The sequence below is a fragment of the Perissodus microlepis genome, chromosome 14 (genome assembly GCF_051167445.1).
Source record: "Perissodus microlepis isolate ML-2025 ecotype Zambia chromosome 14, ASM5116744v1, whole genome shotgun sequence".
In the NCBI taxonomy this organism is placed as follows: domain Eukaryota; kingdom Metazoa; phylum Chordata; class Actinopteri; order Cichliformes; family Cichlidae; genus Perissodus; species Perissodus microlepis.
Genome location: NC_140474.1, coordinates 4,555,145 through 4,566,171, shown reverse-complemented (window position 1 = coordinate 4,566,171; position 11,027 = coordinate 4,555,145). Strand labels below are relative to the sequence as shown.

The window sequence follows — 11,027 nt, the reverse complement described above, 5'->3', positions numbered from 1 at the left end:
GTGTGTAGACCCAGAGTGAGATCTAAAACCTGCAGGACACCGGCCCTCGAGGACTGGAGTTGGCCAAGCCTGTTTTAAAGGCAGGAAAAAGTGACGTGACTGATGGTAGTTTGTTTTAACTCAGGGTCCACATTACTCATCAGGACAGTATTGGCTTTGATCCTCATTAGGTCAATTCCAGTTCAAAAGATAAAACTCATTCATATTAGGAAAACTGAGATTCAGCTGAAAACCCCAGAACCAGCTAACAAGTGACCTTTGAGAACATTTTTACAAACTAGAATGTAAAAGCCTCATACAGGAAGAAGCAGCAGCTCTCACAGAAATGACGCAATACAGGCAAAAATGTAAAACTGAACAGTTGTAAAGAAATAAAAAGTGTAAACATAAACCATGAGTATTAAAATAATCCCCTGTATTAAACTGTGACACACACTGAAGTCATTAACCTAAAAATTAAAAACATGTTACAGGTCAATTTAGTGTCACAAAAACAACAGAAAAGTTTTAAATAAGCTCAGAGAGGTGTGCTACAAAGGACGTTCACCACAGCCAGGTTTTCTTTGTGTCAGCTGGATCAAAGAACAACCTGAAACCAAAGTCACGTCATGTGACTTTATCCACAGAAAATGATCCCCGTGAGTGACACCTACTTTAAAGTCACAGATGATAAAAATAGTGGTACAAATTTGAATATTTTAATTCAAGCCAAGCGCACTCTGCGCTGCTGATTATTTCTAACCTGACGGCTGCACATCAGAGCTCTGAAACCTTAAACTGGATACATTTAAACAGTGAAATACTTGAATAATCTTAGTGTGTGTTCTAGGTTCTGCAATTGCAGCAGTGTAAAGCAGACTTTACACTGCTGCTTATAAAAACATTTCCTGCATTACCAGCTGAGTACATGCAGATTCACATGTCAATGCCATGCAGAGTTTATGCTGCTGTAAGTTTGTCATGGTAGTAAAGTGCGGTTTAACAAGTTGCATATCAAACGTATTCCCACAGCAGAGGATTCATATTGCACTTAAAGCATGATGTAAATATGAGTCAGTGACTTAACTCTGATCCTGACCAGGTTATGTGTGCCAGTTAAACAGAGCCACTCTGACTAAGCTCGACATGGCCCACTAAGCCATCGTAGTACACCCCTCTGGCCTCCTCTCAGTTTGGACCTAAGGTCAGGGAAAGAACTACTAAAAACAAATGATGAACTGGAACCCAATAAGAGCAGACGGTACACATGAACATAAAATCTCAAATGTGTCTGACCTTGACTTCCAGGAAGTGTTGTATCAAAGAAAAGCCGTAAACTTTTTGACTTTGAGTATTTCAAGATGCTCAAAAACAAAAATCACTAAATCTGCTGTAAGGCTCTAATTTACACACATGAAACTAACGAATGACAAATGTGTGTTTCAGGGTCTTTACAGAGTTACCAGCTAAATTTAAGACCTTTTTAGCCCTTTTATTAATAATTAATATACAGTCTAATATCAGTTTGAAAATCATTGATGTTAAATTTACTGAAATGTAAGTTCCTGTTAATGTTGCATATGAAACTACTGCTATTTAATCATCTGGATAAGATGGACGGATCAAGTAATTCAAAGAACAAACATTTACTCAGTGAGAGATGAGAAAATATACGCCTTTAAAAGACTACGCTGTTTTTAGGCTCTCAGGGTGGATGGTTTTTGTGATCTGATATAAAATTTTTCTACATTCTGAGCTACTTTTTAAAATCAGCCTCATGTCTCAGCTGAATATTTGTGCATTTTAACTCCTTCTGGGGTAATTTAGAGTTCATCAAATTATTTGTGAAAGTGCTGAAGAAACAAAAGGAATCAGCAAGAAATGGCCTAAAATAATTTATTATCTGTGTATGTATTAAAACATGTAAAGGAGTAGTCAGTCCATTAGTTTGACCTAAACATGTAAAAGTGAACTTTAATGGATGGATTTGATGAGCTTATAATGAGGCAGGGGGTCCCCACAGGTGTGACATCTGAAACACGTGATACCGTAAACATCGGGCAAAAGTAAGAGGCTTTAATGCTCTCTAAAACCTGCACAAACCCTGTTAACAGTCAAATATCCCCTTACAGCAGTCTGGCGCATTAGCGTGTTGCTATGCTAATATGTAAAAATGCTCAATTAGAAGTCAGGTTAGCATAAAGTGCTAATACAGGGTCATGTTCAGGGTCACTGCAGTGTGTACTTAAGGCTCAGACCTGACGATAACAGTGTCTTCTTAAGGTTACGCAGTCAGAAAGGACAGTTCAGAGGTAGTCATCCTCACTGGACGGCTCGTCTTCATCATAGCTGTAGTGGTAGTTGTTGCTGGGGCCTTCGCCGGGGTCGCTGCTGCCGCTAGCATTCGAACTCTCCCAGGTGAACTTTGACCCTTCTGAGCTAGCAGAAGGACTGCGGCTCATCCTCCAAAGGTGGCTGGTAAAGGTCCGCCCCCAGCTGCAGTGCTGGCCAATAGGACGTAAGAGGCGGATGAGCTCAGTGGCCTCCTGCCAGTAAGAAGTTCACTTGCTGTGGCCCCGCCCTGACCGGTGCTTGTTCATGGTGGTCAACATTTGGCTGATGTAGGAGGTCAGCAGGTCATCCATCTTGTAGCCCTGAAGGTTTAATCACACAGTCAGCTGACCTCTCCACTCCAATCACATTTTTATTATAGTTTTACATAAATGAAACCAAAAAAAGTGAATTAAGTGGAAAGAATAAATAAACTGATACGATCAAGTTTAACTACACTATAAAACAAAGCTACAATAAACAAACACACACTTTCTACTGGAAACAAATATCAAAGAATAAAAAAAAAAATGAAATGGCAGATAAAATAATGTTTCAATAATCATGATAGACTCAGTTTGTGTTTATCGCTTATTTTAAGTCTTTTTTTTTAATTCGTGAGACTTTCCTAATTTTTTTTTTTTTTTTTTAAAGTTTATTCAAAAAAAAAAAGATTTTGGGACTGTCAAAGGAGCTTGCAAAGAAAAGTGTCTGGACTTCTTTAAGTTACTTGAAGATGTTTCACCTCTCATCCGAGAAGCTTCTTCAGTTCTAAGGTCAAATGGTGGGGAGTCCCAGATTTAAACCTAGTGGGAGTTTCCCCCCCACAGAGGGACAAAAGGACCCCCTGATGATCCCCTAATCGCCTGAGCCAAGGTGTGAAACTGGGTGTGGGTCCCAATCAGCCAGGGTTTCGGGTGAGCTCTGGCTGATTGGGATCAGGACTTTTTTCTTAAGTATTTTTATTTATGTTTTTATGCCTAAAGATGAATAAAACTATGTAAGAAAAAAATCCTGATTGAGGTTGCCATCATTCATGCATGACAGGGTTAAAAAGTGTTGTATGAATAAAATACCCACAGGACTTTCACTGTGAATACTCGTAACGCAGCAATGCTCCACCTTCTAAACCTCTGACTCCCAGCTCAAGCACCTGAACTCTTAGTAAATCAAACATAGTGTGTGTTCATTGCTGGCACCCACCAGTGAGGTCTCGCACAGCAGTTTGCTTCCTCTGACCAGGTTGCCGATGGTGATGTGGAAATAGGTGTTCCCGCTGCTCCAGTTGGAGATCTTGGTGAAGGGGTGAGTGGTCAGGATGTCCTGCAGACACAGAGGTCATCAAAGCTACTGCACCGGCTTAACAGGTTAACGAGCGCAGCGGCTGAAACATAACCGATATGTATGCTGGGAGTTATGATTATTAACGAACCTTTGACTTGGGGTCAATGAGACTGACTCCATGCTTGTTGATGGCGATCAGCAGGATCTCCGGGTAGTTGGGCTCTGTGGTTTGCTAAAAGACAGAAGCCACATGTTAGGATGGGTAAATATTCACTAATCATCTCTAACCTTACATGTAAAACTGTCGCGTTTCTCTGTAGTTTGTAGCATAAATGTGGACTCTGTTTGTGTAATCAGGTGTTTCAGATGGCGGGCTCAGACTACACAGCACTGATCCTTCCATCCATCATCATCCCTCTTTTGCTCCTTCATGTTCACAGCTGTAAACAGCTGGCAGAGTGCTCGGCGCTCACACTGGACGTGTTGGTTTTCTGTCTGTTATGGCGCCCTGCACAATCAAACTGACCTCTCATTAACGTGAAAGTTATTATTGATAACTAAAATAAACACACACCTCAGTTTGTAGCCAGCATTAGGAGGTGTTGGCACATTTGTCTGCATAACTACAGCCTGTGTCATACCTGCTCTGAACTTTGCCCTTAACAAACAGTACCCATTACTTTAACTGAAAGAAAACTAAGACTGAAAACTAATAAAAACTAACTGAAACAAGTAAATCTAACTGAGCCACTAACAATCTGTAGTCAATTAGATGTAGACCATCCACAACTACTGAAGCAGCCTGAAGAAAAATGGCAGAATGATTATTTATTGCCTTATTTTTCTGTAAATCAGCCTACAGTAAAGTCTGCATGCTTCACCTGTCTGGGTTTATTCCTTTTTTTTTTTTTTTTTTTTGTGTCCCGTTTGGATCTTTAGCCATCAGAATTGTTGTCTTAAGGCCAAGAAAGATGCCAAGCAGATTTATTTTACCAAGTGGATCATCATGGCCTTGCCATATTGGTCCATTTGATTGACCTTTATTATAATTATGAATTTATTTTATTTTCGGTTGCTACAAACGGGACAGACGTGACTGGGGGATAGGACAGGGAGAAAGAATGAAAGAAAGAGAGGGAGAGAAAGAAAACCAAAGGGGAGAAGAGACGGTGAGAAGGGGGGGAAGAAAGGAAAAAACAAACAAACAAACAAAACACCTGGATCACCTGTATGGAGAAAAAAAACAGAAGAGAAAGCAAACAACAAAGAGCAACATAATAAAAACAGCACCATCACAATAAACTAGCTAGCAGTAGATAACAGTAGATACTAAATAATAAATGATATTGTGCAGCACGCAAGATAGACAGCGCACAATGTGCTTTGAGGCAGCAGCCAAGAAAGGTGTAGTCCGCGTCTGTGAACACCCGTGTGTACACCTGTGTGCATACCTGTGTGGATCAGCATGCTTGTATTCCAAAGGTTTCTCCATGTAACGATCTGCTAGGGAGTGTGGGGAGCCATAGCCCCGTCCACCAGGGTATGAAGCAGGTATGGAGGAGATCCAGGCCCCAGATATCCAGAGGCCCCAGAGTACAAGGACCCGAGGAGGACCACCAAAGGGGGGGGGGAACCGTGCCACCCTCCTGGGAAGAGCTGAGTAGAGCCCCAAACGAGAGGTCACCCAGCAGCTACGGAGCAGAGGCCAGAGGGGGTTGCAGTGGCGTGCCCGCGGGCTCCGCCGGCAGCCAGCTGTGCCAGAGAGGACCGAGCTTCAGGCCCAGAGGCCAGAGGCCTGAGGGCATCCCACCCCCCGGAAGGAGCCCAGCCGGGCCACAGGCGCCCGGCCCCGCCAATCGGCCACCAGGAGTGAGCCGGTACATGCATGAGCGCCCAGCCCCAGACGACAAGGACCACCAACACACCAACGTCTGAGGGCATCAGCCACCGGCAGGGAGTGTGGTGAGGGGAGATAGGCCTCCGTACTTTAGAGGGCCTGAGATGTACCCAGAGAGGTTGAGTCTAAGACCCAACCTGACATATAGACACAGACAAACAGGCACACGTGGACACAGACGTGCGTTCCCACCCCCATATGCACAACCAAATACTCGGCACTCACCCAACGTGTAGACAGACACAAATAGACACTGCACAGACAGTCGCACTCCCCAAACATACTCTATATCCCAGGTCCAGGTACCCCCGCCCCCAGAGGGGCAAGCCGCACCTAGACCCAGGAGATGTAACCCTTCTCTCTGGGGTGGAGGCAAGCGGACCACCTCCTTATCTGCAGTAGCAGGGAGGCCCCGCATCCCAGACCCCAGTCTGACGGCCAGCACCTCCTCCCAGCCCCCCAGCCCTGACGGCTAACAGAACCGGGGTGAGTGAAGACCTCAAACCTCCCTACGCCCGCTCATATGTAATGTTGTTGTGTGCTGTTCTAAAGTGCATTTAAAACTCAGGAGAGCATGGTACTAGCTTCCTCTCAGAGAGCAGCACGGCTCCTCCCGAAAACCCTCAGTGTCTAAATGCATTTAAAATTGAGGGTAGGGCACCAGCGCCAGAGGTGGGTTGGAGTACAACGACCATCCTCTGGATGCTGTAAATGTGGATGATGTCTGGGTTTATTCCAATTTCGTTATTTTTTACTTTGAGGTGGGAGTTCGAGAAGTCCCGAGACGTTTGACAAAGACTTTGTCGGTCTTTTCCTCTGATCATTTTTTAGACTGTGGCTGTGAAAAATACTGGAGATCTTGCAGGATAAAGTCGGTTTCTATTGAAATGAGAACATTCGGAGATTTCAGCCACAGTTGCCCCGGAAACAGCACGAGCGTGTGTAATGGTCGCTGATTGCTTGAACAAACTTTAAATGTATTTTTGTTTTGAGGCAAATGTGTAAATAATAATTTAATGTGAACATATTTTGGTGATGTTAGACATTCGTCCTTCCTGGCATCAGCCAAACACTCAGGTTACACTGTGGAGGTGACAAGCTCAGGCGCGTTTACCTTAACCTCAAAGAAGGCGGAGCCAAAGGTCGGCCATTTGTAGATGACCTTCAGAAACATCAGTTTGGCCTCTTCCCTCGATTTCCCGGCCTGCTTGTTGAAGTATGCAACAACAGACTGCGTGCACACACACACACACACACACATACACACTTACTAAACAGCAGCAGGACAGACTTCAGCACAGAAACAACAGCTGTTCATTTCTCAAAGCAGCTGATTTGTCAAACTTTAAAGAAACACTGATCAGTCTGTACAAACGTCTGACTTCAGTAACTTTTTTAAGTAATTTTTAAAAAGCTTGTTTTTTGTTTTGTTGGGGGAGTTTTACCCTCTTCCAGTCATCTGGTGACATCTGGCGGATGAGGTCCTGGGGAACCAGCTCCCGAAGCATCTTGGGAATTGTGGGGAAATGGGATTTGTCATCTTCGAACTTGACGCGATAGATAAGCGCTGCGAGCTGGAAAACCTCCTCTCGTGAACATTTGTGGTAGCCACGCAAGTATTTAGGCAGCTCCTAATTCAGTGCAGAGATGGTGAGAGAACAAAGAGACGCTTCGTTAAACTGTTGGTGACAAAATGAAACCGCACACAAAGACCATCTTTAAAATGAACGTTTCCATCACTGGACGAGACGCTGTCATTTTGAACAATCATGGAGGTGTACAGATGTGCCCTTGCTTTTTCAAAATAAATTAATATATACTGATATGTACTGTGTGGCACATGTAACAGGAATAATCAGCTTCCTCTCCAGTGAATTCTTCTGTGAACAGGGGGCTGCTCATTTATGGCAAATATAATCTTTGTGGGTAATTATTTAACATGACTCCTCAATCTTTGAGATTTTTTGCAGGCAAATTGTTTTTCAAACTGTGAACTTGCTGTGCTGTTAGTACTTTTAGCTCTTCTAACCAGCATTGGTGAGCTCAGCATAGCAGCTCTAGTTCTCCACCTGCTGCAGGTTCTGGGGTTCTGCAGCTAAGAGACACGAGCCCGACCAGACGGCCTGCAGCTGAACTTTCAGAATAAGATCCAAGGGATTGTCCAGTAGTAAGTAGACGCTGTTGTCTCAGACAGATAGGAAATAATGTAATTACATGATATGTGCCCCACTAAAACAGAAGCTTCATGATGTAAAGCACGTGCATGGCTATCGTCTTACACAGGAAAGTGTTTTTAACTGATCTGCTTTCCAGTCGGACTGACAGTAACGACTGGCACGTGGATCAAGTCTGGGGTCAGATATAAGTCCTGAAACATGCAGGCCGAGTCGTTCTCAGTGCGTGTCTGGTAAAACTGACCTGGTAGTAGTGGAAGATGGAGTCAGCGAAGGAGTCCTTCCCTGGAACCGTGTTAGTCCACAGCTTCTTCATGAAGAACACCTGATAGGTCAGAGAGGGAACGATTCCTGTACGACGAGATGGAAGGTCGAAGGTCAACATGAACTGTGATTCTGTGTAATTTTGCAGTTAAGCAAACCCCAACAAACTAACGGTGTATTCAGCACAAACACACAGAGGAGTTCAGCTGGAGTGTTTTTACTGTTTCTCAGCCAACAAATATTCACCGAACAGCCAATGACGAAGAAACATTTTCAGAAGTCACCCGAGTCCAAGAAATTAAGTTTAAACTTCTCTATCTTGTCATTTTTTCTTCTCTGTTTAAGTTTTGAAAACACTGCACGACGTGAACTTGTCCACCATTCTGGGCGTGTGGTGATCAGGATGATAATGATGCTTGATAAGAAGGCCCCCGGTCAGCTTGGCCACCGGCAGCCGCTGGAAACAGACTGTTGGCCTTCAAAGTAAAAGCTGCACCTTTTGAAACGTGTTGGCTGATCTTACTCGCTGCTGTATTCTTAATGAATACCACGTGATGTTCAGTTTATAAATCACTCCCATTAGAGTGGAGGGGATAACAAACCAGTACCTTCAAAGAGCCATGATGGCAACAAACGCTCAGCTTCACTGACCAACAACTGACCCCACAGTGGCTACATGCATACATCTGTATATTACACAGCAGGCATGCCTACTCCTCTCCATCTGTTTTTGCTTTGAATGTAATCAACTTGTCTTATTTCCTCTCAACACAAGTCTGTAACACACACACACACACACCTGGTGTATGTGGTGAAAAACATCTTATAATTTCACCTGTTTATCGTGTGCGCTCTAATCAGAGATCTCTGTCATGAAGGTTACACCAAGAAGTTTTGTGAAACTGTTTGATCAGCATGAAATCTGCAGTTTGTTACTTAAAAAATATTGTAAAGTACTTGAAACGAACCAGTCTAAATGATGCAAACAGTAACGATACATCAGGTCAACCCAAAGGAATCCTGGGTAATATTTCAGTCCTGCTGTAGTCACATGTACACAGACAGCCCCTGCAGTTGTCTGATGAGAACTTCTCATTAATATTTCACAGTTTTGCTTTTAAAAGTCCTGAACTCAACCGAAAGATATTTTTAACACGGTACCGACCGTCTTTAGCCGGCCGAGATTTCTTGATCCAGTCCGTTAAATGTCTGACGAAGTCAAAGAAGAAATCTCCCTCAGGTACACTGATCACCTGCAGAGGGCACACACACAGAAACATCAGCGTGAAGTTAATCAAGAAATTAACTACAGAAATTAAACTTTGTGAATGAAAGATTTGTGTTGTTATAGAGAGCAGCTTTAATCATTGAAGTGTTAAATGCAAGACTCAATTTTAAGAGGCAATAGTTTAAACTGTTAACAATCAAAAGAATTTAAAAAAATAAATTCAATTGCAATATAAAAGTGACATCTACTCGACCATATAGCGGTAATTTTAGAAACTTACAGAAATGGTTTGTAAGCTGCACACAGAATCATAACTGTGTCCTTAAGACATTTAAATGTATTTGTATTTAGAAACTTTACATTTTCGCGTAAAAACTGCACGTTCCTTCTGTTGAGGACGTGTTTTGTGGTTAAGGTGGAACAAACTGTAAAGGAACAATAGTGATGACTAGTACAGACATCTAATAATCCCAGTATTTCTTTAGAGTTGTGTACTGGTTTGAGGAAAACCTCCTGAAAGCAGTAAAGCTGTAATACTCTGAGGTTCTGAGAAACCATCGTTGACCTCTGACCTTGTCTGAGATCTTGACGAAGAGGCTGAAGCCTTCGGGAGATTTGAGCAACAGTCTGGTGGAAATGTTCTGACAGAAATCCTTCGCCTTGGTGCTCGACTCCACCTCGAAGGCCTGCAGGTGTGAGACCAACACAAAGACTCATTTTTCAAACACGTTTATTTACAGAGAAAGTTTACACCTGCAGGCTTGTGTGTCCGACCTCGTCTGTGTCGTCGGGGAAGTAGACTTTATGGAAGATTTGGGTCGTTTTATGTTGGATGGCCTCCACTTCCACCAAATGAGGAGGGTACTTCCTGGATCCATTTCTGTTAATGATGACAAAAAGCAGCAAAACTGGTTGGAAAAAAAATATTTCAACACCAAATACGATGATTGTTTTAGGCTGAAAGTCTGAGGTGTTACCGTAGCGCTTTGTGCACCCTCTGCATGCAGTCTCCAGACAGCGGGTGGTGCTTCTTGGACTGTAGGAAGCGCTGGATGTGCGGCAACAGCACGTTACTGGGAGGAAACAACCCAGTGCACAACCACAGCAGCTCCCAGCCTTTCTCCTCACTGTACCTGCAGCAACACAACACTCACCTTCAGCTTCTGCACAGAAAAATTTAATCTGCCTGCAGCCACAGACTGAATGATGACTGTCCACTGAATGCAACAAGTAATGTGAACATTTAGAGATTTAACTTCTACTCAATTTATTTTGCATAAAAGCACTTTTGCTTCATTTCATGGACAAAGCAGCATCTCTGGGGTTTTTATAGGGGTGGGTTTTGATTATTGATTTAGCGATTAAAATCGATTCTAGCTTGGATAACGTGATATCGATTCATTCAAATCCTGAATCAATTTTTAAATATAAATTTATTTTGCCCTCAGGTTAAACCTCACAAAATTTCAACAACCACCAAACAGCTAAAACAGTAAACGAGAGCAGGAACACTGATTCTGCACAAAGACGTAAACAGACGGATCAGAATCAGTGAGCTGTCGGCTTTCTCACCCGACGGCACGGAACGGTCGCGGCTGAAAGCTGACAGCTCACTGATTCTGATCCATTGGCGGGTCTGCGCTTTGTGTTTACGTCCTTTTTGCGCTCGATTCTGAAGCTGCAGGTTTTATGGTAAATGGCCTGTATTTGTATAGCGCTTTACTAGTCCCTAAAGACCCCAAAGCGCTTTACACATCCAGTCATCCACCCATTCACACACACACGGCAAGCTACATTGTAGCCACAGCCACCCTGGGGCGCACTGACTTTATCTCTCTCCAAACAATATTGACAGAACCAGCAGCAAAAG

The 11,027-nt window shown here is 43.3% G+C and overlaps 1 protein-coding gene across 6 annotated transcripts in view; it reads right to left on the bottom strand.

The window, feature by feature from the left end:
• Positions 1–252: 252 nt before the first annotated feature.
• Positions 253–11,027, bottom strand: part of myo7aa (myosin VIIAa) — a 63,897-nt gene continuing 53,122 nt past the window's right edge. For all 6 annotated transcript variants that reach the window (XM_084950811.1, XM_084950807.1, XM_084950809.1 and 3 more), the window contains 10 exons: positions 10,135–10,290; positions 9,932–10,037; positions 9,730–9,843; positions 9,095–9,182; positions 7,910–8,016; positions 6,937–7,122; positions 6,606–6,722; positions 3,743–3,826; positions 3,514–3,633; positions 253–2,633 (listed from right to left, as the gene is read on the bottom strand). In XM_084950811.1, coding sequence (XP_084806937.1) covers positions 2,541–2,633; positions 3,514–3,633; positions 3,743–3,826; positions 6,606–6,722; positions 6,937–7,122; positions 7,910–8,016; positions 9,095–9,182; positions 9,730–9,843; positions 9,932–10,037; positions 10,135–10,290 — 1,171 coding nt within the window. In that variant the 3' untranslated portion in view covers positions 253–2,540. The remainder of the gene's footprint in view (positions 2,634–3,513; positions 3,634–3,742; positions 3,827–6,605; positions 6,723–6,936; positions 7,123–7,909; positions 8,017–9,094; positions 9,183–9,729; positions 9,844–9,931; positions 10,038–10,134; positions 10,291–11,027) is intronic.